Source organism: Rhinolophus ferrumequinum, chromosome 2, assembly GCF_004115265.2.
Source record: "Rhinolophus ferrumequinum isolate MPI-CBG mRhiFer1 chromosome 2, mRhiFer1_v1.p, whole genome shotgun sequence".
Lineage (NCBI taxonomy): Eukaryota > Metazoa > Chordata > Mammalia > Chiroptera > Rhinolophidae > Rhinolophus > Rhinolophus ferrumequinum.
In genome coordinates, this window is record NC_046285.1 from 70,081,091 (window position 1) to 70,102,210 (window position 21,120).

Genomic DNA, 21,120 nt, shown 5'->3' on the forward strand with positions numbered 1-21,120 from the left:
ACATTCAAGACTGTGTGGTATTGGTGAAAGGAGAAAAATACAAAATCAATAGAAGAAAATACAGTACAGAAACAAACCCACACATATACGGCCAAGTAATTTCAACAAAGGTGCAAAAGCAGTTCAGTTGAGGAAGGCTAGTTGTTCAAGAAATGGTACGAGAACACCATTTACCATAGGCAAAAAAATAAACCTCAGCCTACATATAACCTTATAATCTTATAGAACCTAGATATAACCTTATAGAAAATAAATATAACCTTACAGAAAACTCAAAATGGATCCTAGACCTAATTATAAACCTACAACTATGAAATGATTAAAAGAAAACATGAGAGAAAATCTGTGACTTAGGCTTCAGCAAAGATTTTTAAAATATGAAATCAAAACTATGACCAATAAAAGAAAAATACTGATAAATTGGACTTCATCAAAATTAAAAACTGTTTTATCAGCAAAAGACTTAGAATGAGAAGACATGCTATAGACTAGGGAAAAAAATATTTGCAAATCACATATCTGACAAAGGATTAGTACCCAAAATATACAAAAAAATTCAGGAAGGAAACAAGCTAATTGAAAAGGGGCAAAATCCTGAACAGTTATTTTAACAAAAAAGATATATATATGTCAAATAAGAACAAGAATACATCATTAGTCATTATGGAAATGAAAATGAAGGCCACAGTGAGATATCACTACAGACCTCTTCAAATGGCTAAAATAAAAAAAAAAACTGATAATTATCAAGCAACAGTATGAATGTGAGCAAATGGAACTCTTGCCTATTGCTGGTGGAAATGCAAAACTGTATAGCCTCTCTGAGAAAAGCTTGACAGTTTCTTATAAAGTAAAACATTACTTACCATATGATCCTACAATCCCACTCTTGAATATTTATCCAAGAGAAATGAAAATTTATGTTCATATAAAACTTGTACATAAATGTTGATAGCTCTATTCATAATTGCCCAAGACTGCAAACAACCCAAATGTCCCTCAATGAATCACAGACAAACAAACTGTGGTACATCCATACAATGGTACACCACTCAGCAATGAAAAGGATCAAACTACTGATACACACAAGTTAGAAGAACTCAAAGTCTAAAAGAAGCCAGCCTCAGTAGGCTATATACTGCATAATTCCATTTATATGACATTTTCAAAAAAAGAAAATTATAGATCAATGGTAACCAGGAGATGAAGTGAGGAAACGGTGTTACTTATAATAAAGGAATAGCACCAGGAATTTTTGGGGGGAATGAAAATGTTCTGTATCCTGATTTGGGTGATGGCTATAAAAATTTTCACATGCTAAAATTCATAGAACTGAACAAATAAAAAGTCAATTTTACTGTATGATAATTTAAAAAGTAAAATTTTTAAATGTCAATTTACTATTCAAAGTAAAAATAATAACGTATTGTTGGGTTCTTAACATATGTAAAAGTAAAATAAATGACAATAATAAAACAAAGGTCAAGAGAGGATAAATGGAAGTTAAAAAAATGTATAAAAAGAAAGTACATTATAAATAGTATGAAACTACATTATGATCACAAATAGTATTTTTAAGAACTACAGTTCTACAACCATTTATTCTCCAAATACACACACACACACACACACACACACACACACACATTCAGGGCTTCCATTTCTCCAGGTATAGTGAACCCTACCTGCTGAAAAACAACTGAAAACACTGAAGTAAGAAAAACCTCTTCCTAAATACACCTATAAGCTGACAAGAAAGTGAAATACCTTCAAAGGCCAAAATCTAAGTAAAAGTAGGGAGTTGAGTACTAAAACCAACTTTTGTCCCAAGGACAATTGCCTGAACTGATGAACATTAAGCTTCACCTCAAAAGCCTCAGTGGGTACAAAAGACTAACACAAAACCTAGTTTCCAAACTGCTATCAACTTTCACTCAAGTTAAAAATGTATATAACCTATGACAGAAATTCCAGGTTTTTACCCAGAACCTGTTCATGAGGAGACATGAATAAGAGTATCCACAGCAGCACTATTAATAATAGTAAAAAAACAAACAAAAACAAAACACTAAAACTTAACATAACTCCAGTGTCCATTAAAAACAAGTTAAATAAACTGATTTATTCACAGGACAATGAATTACAGCTACAAGCAACAACACAGATGTGTCTTACGAACATTTCTCTCAAATGAAAAAAGTGAGTCACTAAAAACATACAAATATGGCTATATGTATACAGTTTGTTTTCCTACACATATGTGATAGATCTATAAGGGGAATGATAAGCACAAAATCCCAGATAATGATTATCTCTGAGGGAAGGCAAGAAACACAGTATAAGTTTCAAAGATATTTGTAATCATTCATAAATATTCCTTTATCTAATCAACATTTAATTAAAAATCCTAAACAAAAATATTCAGACAACCAAAATACATCAAGGTTCATTAAAAATCTCTCAATAGTATTAAGATATTTTAAACCATCCTAAAATAGATCTGTGTTTGCTTTATTCCCCAATACAAAATTAGGGCCAATAAGTATTGATTCTACCTTTCCAATATTTCTTAAATCAATCATCTTTTCATTGTCACTGATACTATCATAAATTCAGGTCCTCATAATCTCTAACCGAAACAGTTCAGCAGTCATTTCAATAACCTCTAAATCATGCTCCTTGCCTCCACAAATTCCCCTCTTTAATATTTCCTTCAAAGTGAACCAAGTTATCTTTCTAAAATGCAAGGCAGATGATGTCATCTTCCCCTTCCCATCAAAATTTCTTTTATAGCTTACAGATGACACAGTCTCCTCGGGTCTTGAATAGGCAGTATGAGCTCTCACCGTACCCATACCTCGTTCCCTAGCATAGTCCCCTGAAGCCACCCTAAACTCTAATTCCCCTAGACTACTCAGATTACCATGAATAATATACATTTACAATCATCTGTGTGGTTTGCAAAATCTCAAATACACTTCACACCCATATTCTTTGCATGTACTAATGAGACTCATACTTTAACATTCACTTCAATTTTTTCTTCTTTATGATGCTTTTTCCAACGTTCAACCCATTGAAAATTCCAGCCCAGCACCTTCCCTAAGCAGGAAAGGAGTAAAACTCACCTCACAAATCTCCAAATACCTTAAGTAAACCTCGCTCATAATGCTTCTAACCTTCCAATAGGTTATTAAAATTTGGTGTGTGTATTTTATCTCCTCTTCCAGTCTAAGCTCCTTTAAAGCAAAAATCCTCTTTGAACTCCTGCCACGATATTAATTTATAATATTCTGGAATATTATACATTATATTACATATTATTATATGTACATATATAGTATAATAATATTTTATACTCTCCCATGTTATAATATATTCTAGATATTCATTTAATTTGGGGGTTAAATTAAGTTATCCCAAATCAAATTTCAAAAACAAATCAGTCCTAAAATAAAACGTCAAGAAAACGCTATCATGAAGTTAGGCCACAATCCTTTAAATAAAACCTTAAGTGAGTTTATATATTAAACATAGTGGTATAAAATTTTCTCAACAGTTTAATAATTCCAAGGGCTTTTCAAAAGGAGTTCTGGTGAATTTAATTCATATGCAAATTAGGACTCTGAAACTCCAGTGCATTTACCATGGCCTGAAAGGATTTACATTTCTAGGTAATAAATACTACCAAAGTACATGAACAGTATATGCCAAAGGGATATTTTGCTACTCAACTACATTCAGCTGACTATAAAAATTTCAACAAGAAACTCATCCAGAATGATTTCCCTTGAGGAATAAGTGAAAAGCTGACTTAAAACAAGTAAAGTTTAATACAGCTGAGGGTCTCATAAAATCTTGACTACTGCTAAACAAATTAACTGTGAAGAATAACCTCTCCATGACTACCAACACAGAAGTCATTCCACTTCTTGCCCATGCATTTTACCAATGGGTAGGAAATACACAAGCAACTGAAAGCTATTTTATTGGTACCTAATGAGTTATATGAAGAATTCAAATACAAGTCAGTTAAAAATCAAACCTAAATCAGAAACTCACTATCATTTTTCTATTCAAAGACAAGTTTGGTGGTATTAACTTTATTTTCCTAACAAACTATCTCCTTCATTACCTAAACAAATTTATTCCTTCTTTCTAAATATTCCAAAATAATGTCCTATTATGTCTTTCAGAACCTTGAATTTCAGTTTATTCCTTAATATCTTCTTCAGTCTCATCCTACAAGGATTCATTAGAATTCTTTTTCTTCAGAAATAACTTCATAGTACATTTTAATATTGGTAAGCAATAAGTTAACATTTATTTATAACTAACCACTGCACACTTTAAGAAAACTTGACACACGAAAGAATTTTTTAAAAACATTACTGAAATATAGGTTGAGCCCTGCCCCTCCCAGTAAGCAGACTCAGGCTCTGTATCTTAATCTTCATCAACCTGGCTAACACTGTTTGCCCCACCCTGGTGATTCCCTGAGACCCTGCCCCATCCAACCTTCGGACCCACCCAAGCTGCTTTTAGCAGCTTTTCCATACAAACAGCCTGTCTTGGCTCGTACTGCAGACTTCCCTAAAATCTCTCAAAGGTCCCCCCCCAAAACATAAATAAAACCTTATGTGAGTTTAAATACTAAACATCTGGCCAAACAAGCAGCATCTAGCCTCAGCATAATCCATACTTCTTACTACGCAGCCCCACACACAGCTCTTGTGGCAGCCGGCCTCAGATCACAGCTTAGCCTCTCCCAGGCACTTCCAACATCAGCACAACTGGCAACCATTTACATGGTACTTTGTAGCTCATTCCAAGTGGCCCTGAGGAGGGCACAGGCAGCAGCTGACCTTGGTCTATTAACACAGCCCCTCCCAAAAGGCCCCAGAACCAACACAGCTGAGCACCACTCCAGACCACACCAGGACACCAGTCAACCACCTCCACATAAGACACACCCGTAGGGCAAACTAGGGAGGCATCAGAGCCCTGCTAAAGCAAATCTTGCTCCATAGGGTGAGCCCTGCACAACAGTTCCTCCACTCTAGTGATAACCAGTCCTCACAACCAATCAGCTGAGGATCAATCCCTCCCACTGACTAGAAAACAGCAACCAAGGCTCAACTACAACAGGAGGGCACACACAACCCACACAAGGGTCATACCTGGAGCACCCAGCTCATGTGACCAGGGAGCCACTGGTCCCCACAGGACACCTACTACATAAGGCCAAACTATTAAGACCAGGAGACAAAGCAGCTCTACCTAATACACAGAAACACACACAAGGAGGCACCCCAAATGGGGAGAAAAACGTGTCCCAAATGAATGAACAGAACACAACTCCAGAAAGAACTAAACAAAATGGATAAAACCAATCTACCAGATGCAGAATTCAAAACACTGGTTATTAGAATGCTCAATCTTAGTGACAACTTCAAAAGAGATAGGAAACATAAAAATGGAGATAGAAAACATAAAAAAGAAAAAAACCCCGTCAGAAAAAAAGAACACAATAACTGAAATAAATAATAGAGGGAATCAACTGATTAGATAAAACAGAGGATCAAATCCGTGAATTGGAAGATAAAGTAGCAGAAAACACCCAATTAGAACAGCAAGAAGAAAAAAAGAATCCAAAAAAATGAGAACAGTTTAAAGGGCCTCTGGAATAACAACAAGCGTACCAACATTCCCATCATTGGGGTACCAGAAGGAGAAGAGACAGGGCAAGGAATTGAAACCTATTTGAAGAAATGATGACGGAAAATTTCCCTAACTTGGCAAAAGAAATAGACACACAATCTCAGGAAGCAGAGTTCCAAATAGATGAAACCAAAGAGGCCCTCAACAAGACACATTATAATTAAAGTGCCACAGGTTAAAGACAAAGAGAGAATCTTAAAAGCAGCAAGAGAAAAGCAGTTGGTTACTTACAAAGGAGCTCCCATAAGACTGTCAGCTGACTTCTCAACAGAAATTTTGCAGGCCAGAAGGGATTGGCACAAAATATTCAAAGTGATGAAAAGCCATGACCTACAACCAAGAGTACTCTACCCAACAAGGATATCATTTAGAATCTAAGGACAGAAAAGTTTCCCAGACAAGAAAAAGCTAAAGAAGTTCATAACCACCAAACCAGTATAAAGAAATGTTAAAGGGACTTCTTTAAGAACAACAAAAGAAAAAGATAAAAAATATGAATAATAAAATGGCAATAACTACACATCTATCAACAATTACTTTAAATGTAAATGAATTAAATGTTCCAATCAAGACATAGGGTGGCTGAACGCATAAGAAAACAAGACCCATACATATGCTGCAATAAGAGACTCACTTCAGAGTGAAAGACACACAGGCTGAAAGTAAAGGGCTGTAAAAAGATATTTCACGAAAATGAAAACAAAACAAAAAACTGGAGTAGCAATACTTACACCAGACAAAATAGACATTAAAACAAAGGCTTAACAAGAGACAAATAGGGACCCAGATATCCCACTTCTAGGTATTTATCCTAAGAAACTCAAAACACTACTTCACAGGGACATGCGCATCCCTATGTTCATTACAGCATTACTTACAATATGGAGGCAACCTGGGTATCCATCAATGGATGAATGGATAAAGAAGAGATGGCACATATATATAATGGAATATTACTCAGCCATAAAAAATAAAAAAAAATGAAATCTTGCCATCTGCAACAACATGGATGGACCCAGAGTGTATTGTGCTGAGTGGAATAAGTTGAGACAGAAACAGACAAATGCCATATGATCTCATTTATATGTGGAATCTAAAGAATCTAAAAAATGAACAAACAAAACAGAAACAAACTCATTGATACAGAGGACATTTTGATGGTTGCCAAATGGGAAGTGGGTTATGAGTGTGGGTGAAAAAGGGGAAAAAAATTAAGAAGTACAAATTGGTAGTTACAGAATAGTTATGGAGATGTAAAATATAACGTTAAGGAATACAGTCAATAATATTGCAATAGTTATGTATGGTGTCAGATGGATACTAGATTAATTGGGGTGACCACTTTGTAAGTTATATGAATGTCTAATCACTATGTTGTACACCTGAAACTAATAATAATATTGTATATTAATGTAATTTAAAATTTTTAAAAATTATTTTATAAAAGCCAGTAGAAATTAGATAGATCCAAAAAAATTACTGACATCCATATTGTTATACTTCATTGCTATTGCTTTTTTCACACATGTACAGTTCTAGATAAAGCAATGACTCTAGAACACACACTTCCAGAAAAAGGTATCTATCACTTCCAAATATAGATACAAATGCAGTATCTTGACAAGGAACCTGCAATGCTCTGAATTAAACTCAGTCCCATCTATGATCATCTATTGAGGATCCTTCTCTCTTTAAAGTCACTCTAAAAAATGTTACTATTTCTGCATGAATAAAAGTTCCTGTTACAGTTATGGCATTTTCCTAACAACAGTTTTTGTCACACATTTTCATGTTTAATATCTGTGCTCAAATTCTATGCTTATGTAATTTTCTTGTAAGAAATAACACCTTTTAGATTTTTTACTCTGAAATAGTGGAACAGAAATCATTTTGCAACCACTCTTACCTGAATGATTGTGGCCAATATATTTACATAATTACTTTCAGTCTGATAGAGCTCTTTTGCAACTTGCCACCTGGCTGACTGCTTTGAAGGAACCGGAGTGGAATTTTTAGAAGACTTAGTACAAGACTTTGGTGTTTCTAAAAGGTAAAAAGGAGGAATGATTTAAAATGGAGGCCAGATATAAGTACCAAATACTGCACTGATTTAACAGAAAAAAAAAGGAAATATACCTACTCTTATAAATATACCACCATATGGACTTTTATTAAAGTAAAATTTCCTCTAAGATGAGGCCAGAAAAAAAAATAATTGTCAATAATATCCATGACTCCAAATTGACAGACATTTGACTAAATAAATGGCCTGTACTCTTTAAAAATGTCAAAGTCATTGGAAACAAAGATTGAGGAACTGTTCCAGATTAGAAGAGACTAGAGTGAAACAATTTAACTTGTGATCCTGGTTTGGATCCTAAAACAGAGAAAAAAGAACTTTTTCTTTTGCTAAAAGGACATTAGGACATTTGAGGAACAATTGGTCAAATCTGAAGGTCTGTAGAGTAGATTACAGTATTAATGTTAATTTCCTAATTACAATACTTATACTGTAGCTATACAAGGGATGTCCCTATATTTTGGGAAACACAAATTTATGTATTTAGAGGTAAAGGTACATTGTATCTGCAACTTACTCTCAAAACACTGCAAATATGAAAAATACATGTGTGTAGAAAAAGAGAGAATATGAATGAATGAATGTTAAAGCAAACACGGCAGAATATTTCCATTTGGGAAATCTGAGTAGAGTGTACAGGAATCTTTGTACTATTTTTGCAGTTTCTTTGCAATCTGAAATTATTTCAAAATAAAAAGCTTAAATAATAAAATGGAAAGCAACATATAGAAATATTTCAGTTAAAAAGATGGAAAAGGTTATGATTACACAATTACAACAATGGAAAGCTTTTCATATATATGAGGAAAACTTCCCTCAAAAAAACCCAGTATCAACTGCAAATTCTTTATTAGTTCTAAGTATCTTAACATAATATAAAAAATCTAGTCCAACCCAAAGTGCAGGGAGGATGCGTTAGGATATTTTATGTGTATTTCAAGGAAAATTCTAAGAAATGAAATTTTTTACAATCAATATGGTTAGAATATTTCAACACTGTATACAGAATCTCCTAATAGCAAATTTTTCAATAGGAAAAGGAATGCATAACATGTAATAGAATCACATAAAAAGAGACAACATAGAGTCCCAGTATATCAATTTTACTCAATGAAAAATAATTTTAAGCCTTTTTAAAACAATCATGTGTACTATGGAGTTTTGAAAGCTTTTTAAAGATAAAAGACGTCAAAGAACTTCCCACTTGCCATGTTATTTCAGGCTATTCTCACCAGACTGAGGAGCCTCTCCATCAAAAGTACTTTGGGGATGGGGGAAACTGACATATACTGACCTAATTTAATTATTGTGTCTAGACAGTAATCCACAAACTACAGATTCTATTATAAAGCGTATCTAATATATTAGTATAGTTGACATGTCTGGGCTTTTTTTCATGGTTCATCTTCCCCTTCTGTCCTGTAAATTACATACTCAAGCTTCAGTCCTTTCTGATCAGCTCTTCCCATCCAATTCCCATTGCATCCATAATTACAAAACCAGTAAATTCTCAGATCTATGTATCTAATCATAATCTCCTGTGCAAGCACCTGGTTCAACTTTTCCAAATGCCTACTGGACAGTATTACCTCAATTTAACCTGGATTTTCTCTAAAACTGCACTATCTTACTCCAAAATATAAACTCCCTATTTTTGCCAATGTAACATTTCTCCCGCTAATACTTTGAGATCATCTCTTCTTATTCCCCACCTATCACTCCATTCTATCAATATTTCCCCAGTGCTTCTTACTTTTCTTTCTAATCATCACTAACCCTAGTTCAGGGCCTGATCATCTCACGGCCCAAGCCACTGTAGATTACTTCATGGCCTGGCTATCTATAAACTACTTTCCTTCTAATCATTCTTCAGAATAATCCACTACAAATTACTTACTAAATGACTCTGCTGCTCAAGAGTTTCTAAAGTTCTTTGTTGATAACAATATAAAGTTCAGACATGCCAGTCTGATTTCAAAGTCCTCTAATATTAGGCCCCAATCAACCTTTCTAATTAAATATGACTCCTCCATACTCCAAGAAACCTGACCTATTCACTATTCCCTAAAAACTCAATTTGTATACTGTATTCTTGCTCCTCTTATATTCTCAAATCCACCTCAGTTTTCTGGGCCTACCAAAAAAATGACTTTCAACTCCTTCCATGAATATACAGTGAATGCTTACTCTGTACTAAGCACTGGGAATAAAGCAAAGAATAAGACTAAAAAGGTTCTTTTAAAGGTTACATGTTTGGTGACACGAATAAAGAAGTAAATAAAAAATATAATTTCTAACAGTGGTAACTATCACTGAAGACAATAATTAAGTAATCGGTTAGTGGGAAGGAATGGTAGAACAGGGACTTAGCTGTACAGAGAACCCAAGAGGATTTCTTTAAAGCCGACAGAGCCGAGAGCAAGTATAATGTTCCTGAGCTTGGGATGTAGTAGAAATATTCAAAGAATAATAAAGATAGTGTGACTGAAGCTCACAGAGTATTATTGGAAAGCATGATACCACACGAGGTTAGAGTAGGTGAGGAAGGATTACAAAGGAACTTGAAAGCTATGGTAATACGAAGCCTGAATGACTTTAAGCAGCGGAGTGGCATGATCTAACATATAGTTTTAGAGATACCTATAAGTGCTATGTGTAGAAAAGCAAAAATGGATAGAGAGAGACCATTTAGAAGACCCCTGCAATTTTCTAAGAGAGGCTTTGTACAAAAAAATAAATTAAAAAAAAAAGCTGATAAAGGAAAAATGGCAAAGGAATAGTGTTGAGAGTGGTAGAGTGAATCAAGAGTTCTAATTTGATTATGTTAAGATATGGCCAAGGGGGCATCAAGTAGTCAGTTAGATGGCGAAGATGACAAATTTTGGAGTCATCAGCATATAAATGTTAAAGCCACAGAATTAAATGACATAATTTATGGAGACGAAAACAAAGAAGAAACAATTCAGAAATAACATTCGGCATTTAGAGTTCGAGAGAGAAGTGAGGCAAAGGAGAATGAGAAATGAGTAGTGTACAAAAGCTAAGAGAAACAGCTGTTCACATGTTGAATGCTGTTGACTGCATCAAAACTGTCACTCTCCCCAGCGAGAACAATTTCATGTAGTAGGACTGAAGTTCAATTGGAATGGGTTGAAAAGACAATGAAAAGGAAACGAGACGATGAATCAAGGTAATTCTTTGAAGAATACTCATGAGAAAGGGAAGAGAAAAATGGGATAACAAGCGGAGTGTTACGAGGTCAAGGGAAGGTTTTGATTATTTCTTAAATCTAGAAAACACAACATATTTGAGTGCAGACTAAAAAACAAAAAAATAGAGGGGAAAATTGATGATCAACAGAGTAAGAGTTCATTGTAGAAGTCTTCCTGTATCAGTTGAGAACAAAGTGAACTCACTCTCCTCTGACTTCATTGTACCTATTTTCTCCACAATTCATGTGACATCTGTGATTTTGTTTAGCTAGTGCTAAGAATTTCCTCTTTGAAGAGCTCCATCACCTTCTAACTAGCTGTGTGACCCTAAACAAGTTACTTCTTTAACCTCAGTCTAGTCATCTGTAAAATAAGAGAAATAAAATCTATCTTATAAATATACAAAATATCAAAAGCACTTAGCATATAGAAAGCAATTATTAAATGGAAGCATTTGCATGTGCCTTTACTCCTCAGCTAGAACAAAAGTAAAAGTACAGCCTTTCATATTCACTACAGTACAGATTTATCTATATACTCTAATAATCATTCCATTCCACTAAATTTTAAAGATCAATTTGTAAAAATGTGAATTACCTCCATAGTTAACGCTAGACTCTGGTGTGTTGGAGATATCTAGGAGAGACCCTATAGAAAGGGAATGTTCAGCTGATGGGCGCTTACGGGGAGGAAAAGGTGACAAGTCTGTCTCTCTTGAAAGCTGAGCAAGTGTCTCTTTTAAACGACGTCTTTTGCGATTGCTGTTTGGAGTACTCAGAGAAAGCAGTGACACTGATTTCTTGAGCTCAGGTGTATTAGCCTACAATCAAAAGCACAAAAGCTCAGTTTTCCTTCCATGGTGAGACAGGAACAAAAGAAAAATGTTTATGAGTCTGACAAACTCTGGATTTTGCACAACAATTTTACAACTATATATTCTGCCAGGTAGTTCAGAAGCTTCATAAAACATAATAGTCGAGAGACCACTGTAATTGTCTAACCCTTAGCACCTCATTCTTTTTCTTCATGGCACCATCACCATTACATATTCGCCTGTAAGCGTGTTTACTGTCTATTCCCCCATTAGGCCATAAACTACAGAAGGGTAGGAACCATTCACATTTTGTTCACTGTATCCCTACCGTTTAACACAGTGCTAGATGTAGTGTTCTCCAGTATTTGTAAATAACACTTGATTTTAAGAGCTCTCTCTCAAAATCTAAAGCATATTTTTTAACCTTTACATTAAGAACCAGAAGAGTCTGAAGAGAATACAGTACCTGCTTGGATTTTTATAGAAACACAATAAATCCGTACCTCACCTTCAATATTCCATTCCAAATGATTAAATCCCAAACTGAAGTAAATCTTCCCTTAAAGCCTGCATTTATAGCTTTATGCCACATTTGGGTAAATAATACCACTCTTCACCAAGATCCAGCACAAAGGCTCGATTTTCCTTGCCTACATTCTATAGATAGTCATTTTTGTAATGACATCTCTCCCCTTAATATTCAGTGGCTCTCAATTCTTATAGTATAAAATCCAAACTTCTTGATTCTGCCCACCTAGTAAGCTTTATCTGTTGGCCTTCTTTCTTTCCCACACTTTTCTAAAGCCATACTAAACGACCTGCTATTTTAATGTCATTTCAAGCTTTTAAACCCTCTTCCACCTGCTGTCTAAGTTGAACGTCCTTACCAGATTAGCCTAGTAAACTGGCTCAACATTCATGTGCTCTTTTCAATCCGGCCTAAATCTCTTAGAGTGAGGTTAGTCAGAACATATTACTCAATGACAACATATATCATGCTGCACTGTAACTGTCTGCATCTTTATCCTTCGTTTAAGGTTCTAAGCTTCTAAGACAGGGATGTTATTGTTCGTAACGATATCACCAAATATTAGCACAGAATGACGTATGAGATTAAAATAATATCCATTATGCTGAATTGTTTCACCTAAATCTATAATAGACTGCTCAGTATCCAGTTGTTTAATTATTCTCAAACTCCAAAACATGATGTAAAAAAAGATGATCTATATGCTAACTGTACCATACTTCTTTTTAATAGAAAAGTGTCACCTTTATATAACCAGATTCACAGAACAAATGACTAAGGTACAAAAAAAAGGCATACCTTTTCATACAAATACATAGTTTCTCCAGCTCGGGCATCCATTTGAATGCTTCCCCAGAACCACTATGTGAGAGAAAGAACATTCTAATTAAGAATTCACGTTGCCAGAAAAGCTATTAGTAGTATTTTTAGAAAATCAATCTTATTCTAGAATTACTTGCCTCTTGCTTGACAACATAAAGTTTCTTTGAAGGTTCAAATGGAAGTTCTTTTACTGTGTTCTCTTCAACTATAAGGTGAGTGCATCTTTCATCTCCAACAGGTAAATAGTTACCTCCTAAAGAGGAATGTATACAAGACAAGCATGAATAAGGCAAACTACTTATCTCCAAACCAAAATTTTTAAAGAGGCATATTCACCAGGAAGTGACAGGGCAGAAATGCAGAATTAAATACATGTAACTTATAAATTACGCTAAATTCTACCTTGCATTTCAGTCATTTCTTCCATATTGGTTTCTCTTCATCTGAAAATCCCAGGAAACTTAAAATGCAATCTTGAAAAGGAGGAACTTTAAATTCATTTCTAAAGTCATCAACTGATGCACAGAAATCCCTAAAAACAAAAGGCATTTTTCTAAAACCAGTTTAATGAAAATTCAATAAATTAGGTATAATTTATAAATCTAAAGGAATTCTCAAGTTTTTAGCATAATCCACTTATTGAAAATATTTTACATCTGGCCCTGAAATGCTCACCAAAACTTCAGTTAAAAAATAAAACTGATGTGCCCTCAGTCATCCTGAAGTAACTTCTAACAAAATTTTATCAGTTAGTAATGTTTACAGATTCAATCCCTGCTCTGTACATGAAATTGTATATATATTCCAGGGGTTCTATAGTTTCATGACACCTTAAGTAATGAAGAAACACGATAGCAAGGAATTATGAAGTTGGAAAGCTTAAAAAGATTATGAATTGCAATCACCACTTAAAATGCAACCAAACATAAAATGAAACAAAATATAATACAATCCAAACATCCAGATGCATTAAGCTATTACCTAATAATTTCAGAAGGTTTATTATCATCAAAATTATTTCACAAGGTAAAATCCAAAGATACCACAGATATCTTTCCATTTTCAATCTTTGATCATTTTTTTTATAACTTTGCTCTTCCTCGACTTTATTTCCTAAGCTACCCAAAGACTGAACTCATTTTTTCTATACTATCTATGAATTTAGGGTTTGGGGCACATGAGTTTATCTTTATAACATAATATGTTTAACTCACATAATGAACTACTGAATTTCTAAACACTTACAGTTCATTTCGCCTTTCCCAAGCTTTATAAATCCATTCTGGCTTCATAATTGGAGTACCCAGGCTCACAGCAATCTATAAATATAAATATTAACAACGATTAACTTTATTTTAATAACTACATTTGTGGAAGTTCTAAGCAATTATATACATACTTCTTGGCACAGTTTTACATCTTTGTTCATCTGCTTTATAACAAAATATAAAGAAAAATTACCAAAAAATAAAAAATAAATCTGTCTTTTCATTCACAGAACTTAGGTTAAAATAACTTTAAAACACATTCCATGATGTCCAAACCCTTTCCTTATTCTACTTTAAATAAATATATTTCAGAAGTTAAGTTCATCTTTATCATATTTCTATTTCTCCTTTCTTTATGTTTACTGCCTTGGAAGAACTGACCCCCAAGACAGCACTACAGAAGAAACCATCTGATTAATTAAAAACTTCAATATGAATTAGAAAGTATACCTCCAGGAATTCAATATTACATGCAAATTACCATTTGCTACATAAACACACTGATGCAGAGTGGGAACAAAATGATAAACTCTTTCTAAGATATATATTTAAGTACAATCTTAAACTAAGATTTTAATCTTAATAAAAGTACAGTATCCTGCTCTTTTATAATTTCACCCGTTAAATCTTAGAACAGTTTTATAAGAACTACTACTTAGACGGGAGTTAAATATCTGCTATCATCATTTCCGGATCCTCACTGACCAATGTTCATAGTAACCTTTGCTAATATTATTCATCTGCCTGAAATGTTATCTACTACCAACCTCCTCATCATTACCTAATACCTCCTTATCTACTACCAATCCTCCTCATCATGTAAGACCTAACTTACGTTCCATTGCCTCCTTAAAACATGAGACCACACTCCTATGATTTAAAATGTTTACTACATGTACAAAAATTAAATTTGTGATCTTCAATAAATTGTGAAACAGAGGAGTGTTATTATAAATCCATTCCCAAGTGCTACTATATTGAAATACACAAAAATACCCAAGTTTACATACCCTGAATTTTTCTCCTTGGTACAATTTGCCACCAAATGTGTTACTTTTGAATTAAAGTCTTTTCGAATAACTCCACCCATGTGATGGACCAATGTCACCAATCTGACCTCAAAAGAGAAATTAAGCAACACTGACTTTATGATGAATTTAAACAAAATTTAAAATTCATTTAGCATTTATTTAATACTCTCTATTTATAGGTACATACAGGGAATTCCTATCAAGATATAAATTTTATGTCAAAAAATTAAAGATTCATTTACTTTATTGGTACATGCAAAATTATACAGTGATAAGCTAGTAAAGATGACCACATAAAATTAAGTTAATTAAACTGGCTTTCACACAGCCTAAACATATTAGTATTTTTAAACACCAGGTTACATCACATCAAGATTCTTCCACAAAATTAGAGTAATACTCCATTAGCTCCAACATAGGAAATTTTATGAATCAAAGAAATAAGTTTCTATAGATTCTCTAGGACAATGAGAATACTTAATAAAACTGTATTTGTATAACAAAAAATTGCAATGTGTAAACAAAAACTTCAAATATGTAACTGATATGATACTTAATGAAAAGACAGTTTTAACAGATCAGACAATTAAGTTTTTCTATAAATTCACATGCCAGCAATCTAAACAAAATATTTCTTACAAGGCTCTTCAGAATGTTTCTTCACAAACTTTAAACCTGGTAGAGTCACAGTAATTTCTCCTTCAAAATTTTAAAAGTAAGACCATGATAACAACTACCAAAAAAGAATGCCAATTTAAATTTATTTTGCTGGAAAAAATATCATTTGAATAGAAGTTTTAAAATACTTACTAGTTCTTCTTTCTTCCTGAATCCAGTAAAGCACAGTACTAGATTCATCATGCTTGTACAATAGAGTGGACGACATGAAAACGGCAAAGGCTGAAGAATACAACAATTAAAATCTGTGAGCTTTCTTTATAGTAGAGAATAGAATACATCTTTCTCAAACTAAATATATTTCTCCTCTTGCCAATCAACTTTCTCAATCCAAAGATTTACTTGCATTTTTAAATATGCAACAAAAAAAATATCAAAACAGATTGCAAGTTTCACAATAAAAAAATTTCCCATGATTCCCAAATTATATTTGACACATATAATCTAAACATGCTTTGTGACTGCCAAGTTAAACATAAATATTTCTATTCAAACCTTTAGTTTCAAATGTACTTTGATACATATCAAGCATTATCTATCTATAGGAAACATTTTAGACTCCATACACTATTGTAAATGCTTCCAATTAAATTTAGAGTAAGTTGGAAATTTTATAATACAAGGCATATAATACATATTTGAACCAATTTTTGAGCTAAGAAAATGGAGGTAATCAGTAAATAATCTAAACAATGGTTCCATATATATACACATATATATCAGAAAGAAAGAATGATTTTTAAAAATACAGCTATTTAATTACCACTATTATGCAAGAAGGTTCTTTCATAATTTTGGTCTTTAAAATTTTTATTTGATTTTTAAAAGCAACATTTCTAAATCAAAACAAAATTAAGGATTATCATGTGCTTATTACTAGTATCTATAACAAAAGCAGCACAATGACCTAAGCAAGTTTAAGTTAATAAGGCAAGCTAAATAGCAAAACATAACAATAAAACCAAAGAATAGGAACTACTACAATTCTTAAATTGAAATGCTATTTAAGTACAAAAAGCTGAATTTCCCTAATTTTAAATGATGCAGTAACTGATTAAAATGGAAATGTGAAATCTGTTCTGTGTGGAGGAAAATAGAAGTTTCTGTAGGTATATGCATTTATGGAACCCAAATTTAAGCAAATTATTTCTTCCCAAGACACTATAGGTATTAAGACATTCTCTCTCGTTCTCTCTCAACACACACACACACACACACACACACACACACACACACACAGTTTTTATTATTTAACTTTCAAAAGTCTTAGATTTTTCAATACTGAAAACTAACAGAAAATAAAATACTGAAAAATAGCAGAAAGAATATAGGACTATATTAGCATGGGCACTACTATTCCTATTCTAAACATTTCATACTCTCAACAATTAATGGGATTTTTCTGCGTATGAATATTTACAACATTCATTAATAAAAATTTAACCTTGAAAAGTCCTAAGAAATGTATATTCTTACCTCTCTTTTTTGTGCACAGCTTAATACAACTGGTGGTCCAATGACTCTACAATCAGTCTTGTATAACTCATTCAAGATAGGATCCTGGAAGTCCATGACTATGAATACATTTTCAAATTCTGGAGTATCTAAACTTTCAAATTCTTCCAGTGATTCCATCTTCACAAAGGGCACTTTAATTTCCTTGTTTTTTTCATGTAGTTAGTAGAAATAAAATTTACATATTAAAAAATTAATTCATGTAACTATCTCAATAAGACCTAAAAATCAATTCAACATCAACATTTTTATATTTATAGAAAACTTTAGTTTTAAATCATACAATAATGAGCATTATACTTAATATAGTGAACAGCCATATTTCTTGACTTGCTTATTTGTATTTTTATGTATAAATATCTCCAGCTACATTAGGATCTTAAATTTTGAGGATTAATATTAGAAAGGCACACATTTCTGATTCAGTAGTCCTTATAAATCTAGTATATATATAAAATAAAAATGAATATAAGTACACACATTTTAATAGTAGGATGAATATGAAAGATACCCACTATTAGAGCTTTTTATTCTGACCAAGAAAATGATACCACATAGTTCTTACAAAAATTGTCTTCATGAAAATAGAAAAAATACTATGCAGTACTTAATATCTACAAAAAGGCTGTAGATAAACTTAATTATTTCAGCATACATAAGGGAAATAAGAGAAAGATGTGAAATATGTAGGCAGTTGCAGCATGGCACACATAGGATATAAAAAGGCAAGTTATTATTTACCACTTTACGCTGTATATCTATGAAAAAGAATGAAGATGTTTAAGTATCTATATAACTCCTGTGCAAAAAAAAGAGAACCATTTAAAAGAAAACTCTAAACAACATGGATGGACCTAGACGGTATTATGTTAAGTGAAATAAGTCAGACAGAGAAAGACAAATACCGTACGATCTCACTTTTATGTGGACTCTAAAGAACAGAAAAAAACAAGCACAACAGAAACCAATTCACAGATACAGAGAACAAACTGATGGCTGCCAGAGGGGAGGGGAGTTGGAGGGCTGGGTGAAAAGGGTAAACGAATTAAGAAGTACAAACTGGCAGGTACAAAGCAGAACAGCATAGGGAATATAGTCAATAATATTGTAATACCTACTTATAGTGCCAGGTGGGTACTAGACTAATGGGGTGATCACTTTGTAAGTTATATAAATGTATAACACACCGGAAACTAACATCAAATAATACTATCAACTGTAATTGAAAAAAATAAAGTAAAAGGGTGGTCCACATAAACAGGAAAAAGAAAAAGAAAATTCTGAATGGGTCAATAAATTATTTGGGTTTTATTTGCTAGGTTAATGTGATAGGCTGAATTATGTACCCCCCAAATTTATGTTGAAGCCCTAATCCCCTCTAGCTTAGAACGTGACTGTATTTGGAGATAGAGCCTTTCAGGAGGTAATTAAGGTTAAAGTCACATGGTTGGGCTCTAATCCAATGACACCTATCCTTATATAAGAGAAAATTTAGACACACAAAAGAGATACCAGGGATATGTATGCCCTTAAGAAAGGTCATGTGAAGGCACAGCAAGAAAGCAGCAGCCACCTGCAAGCCAAGGAGAAAGACCTCAAAGGAAATCCCATCTTCCGATACCTTGATCTTGGACTTCTAGCCCCAGGAACTGTGAGAAAAACGTTCTGTTGTTTTAGCACTGACTATGGGATTTTGTTATGGCAGCCCTCACGAACTATGACAGCTGGTATAGAGAATTAGATACATTTCATGTGCTGAGGCAAATTCCCTGATGATTGTCAATTATTATGATTTATAGTTTTGGAAATAAAGCAAGAATTTAGAATAAATATAAAGTTAATGAGAAAAAAGAAGAAAATGAGTTTTAAGAAAAAATCAGATTTTTGGAAATACATATGTCATTTAAATTTACCATAGCCAAATTACTTTAAAGGATTTCATTATTTGCAATATATGCTATAATTTGGGGTTTCAGAAATACCCAAATTTTAAAATAAATACAAAATTGTTTCTATTCATCTAGCTTCAAATTCTCTAGCTTCGATTCATCTATACCCAAAATACACCTTGTGCCTAATTTCGGTCCAGTCACCATAGGTGGAATAAGAACACAATCAAGAGAAGTGCAGCATGCCACATGCAATGAAATGCTTGACCTACCATATTAACAACACTTTTTATTAACTTTTCATCCGATTTTCCAGGACAACTTTCTTTTATCTTTATAACAGGGACATCCATTATTTTAATAGTCTGTAGAAAAGAGACTTAAGTATGAGATTAAGAAAACTATAAAATTATTTACACACTGATGGAAGAAAATAGCCTTTTAAAAAAACTAAAACTTAATACCTTTAAGGCTTTTATAAGTTCTTCTTGTTTCCAGCTTCTTGTACCAATATCACTCTTGTTTCAATCTGAGGCATTTCTTCTATTAAAATTAAAAAGGTTTAAATATGTTTATCAGGAATTAACATCAAAATCAGTAGTTCCTAAACCCTTTTTTGGCTATAATCTGGTATGTTTTCCACCTGTAAAATCATAACATTCTGTAAAATTACTTAAATCCTAGTTTATTTTTTAAATGTAGCCACATATTTTAGAGGAAGAGAAAACACATTGTAACAGAGTATAGAAATATCAGCACTCCCTTAACTAAAGAAAGCATTCATTACTCGGCAGCGGCAGCGTCATCCTCTTCAACAGTGCATGCAACTTTAGTAAAGACCAGTATGTAGTGGGGTAAGAGAAAAGAAGTATCTCTTCTCTAACCAATCATAACTGAATAGTCTAGCTAACAATGTTGCAGCTAGATTACCCTCACATACAGAAAAAGCAATATCCAATAAAATGCCTTCCCCTTCAAAGATGGAAATCGTTAATCCAAGCAATAATCAAAAATCGACATAGTGTAAAGAGTTTCTGTCAATAAATATTTACTGAATACCTGTACTCCAGCTTAACAGTATTACAGTCAAATCATAAGAAAGTCGCTAGTCAGTAAGTTTAGGATCAAAATAGTTATTTCGCGTTTTAAGCAGATTTACCTTCAACAAATGAAGTAGGTCCAACACATAAGTTTTCCTTAGATGTTTCCATAACTTTAGAATCAAAAATAGAAGAGTCTGCCAAGCTTGTCCTCCAGTAGTGGATGTTATTCCACTATTGTCAGCCATTGTTTATCTAAACTGTCTGAAAAACAAAATTTGAATGAAAAATACATGAAATTAACATGAACATTGGGCAAAACCAAGTATTAGAGGCTCTACTTTTATACTATAATTTATAAAAAACATCATTACCTATTTTTCTTAATACTGAACCAAAGAACGGCGGTCAACTTCTCTGAGCCTGTTTTCTATAAAATAAAGACACTAATACCTGACTCATAGGAATACAGTAAAAATAACAATTTATCAAAATTTGTAACATTACTGGACATAATGAAC

General features: G+C 33.1%; 1 protein-coding gene across 1 annotated transcript in view; it reads right to left on the minus strand.

Annotated features, from left to right (window-relative positions):
- The window catches only part of ECT2 (epithelial cell transforming 2), a 51,874-nt gene extending 31,027 nt beyond the window's left edge, over positions 1–20,847 (minus strand). Inside the window, 16 exon segments of the mRNA XM_033092488.1 lie at positions 7,628–7,764; positions 11,611–11,833; positions 13,155–13,217; positions 13,316–13,431; positions 13,581–13,613; positions 13,616–13,710; positions 14,424–14,497; positions 15,457–15,476; positions 15,479–15,563; positions 16,288–16,377; positions 17,632–17,814; positions 19,832–19,924; positions 20,024–20,052; positions 20,055–20,102; positions 20,719–20,811; positions 20,814–20,847. Of these exon segments, the coding sequence (XP_032948379.1) occupies positions 7,628–7,764; positions 11,611–11,833; positions 13,155–13,217; positions 13,316–13,431; positions 13,581–13,613; positions 13,616–13,710; positions 14,424–14,497; positions 15,457–15,476; positions 15,479–15,563; positions 16,288–16,377; positions 17,632–17,814; positions 19,832–19,924; positions 20,024–20,052; positions 20,055–20,102; positions 20,719–20,811; positions 20,814–20,847 (1,416 nt within the window).
- Positions 20,848–21,120: the final 273 nt, after the last annotated feature.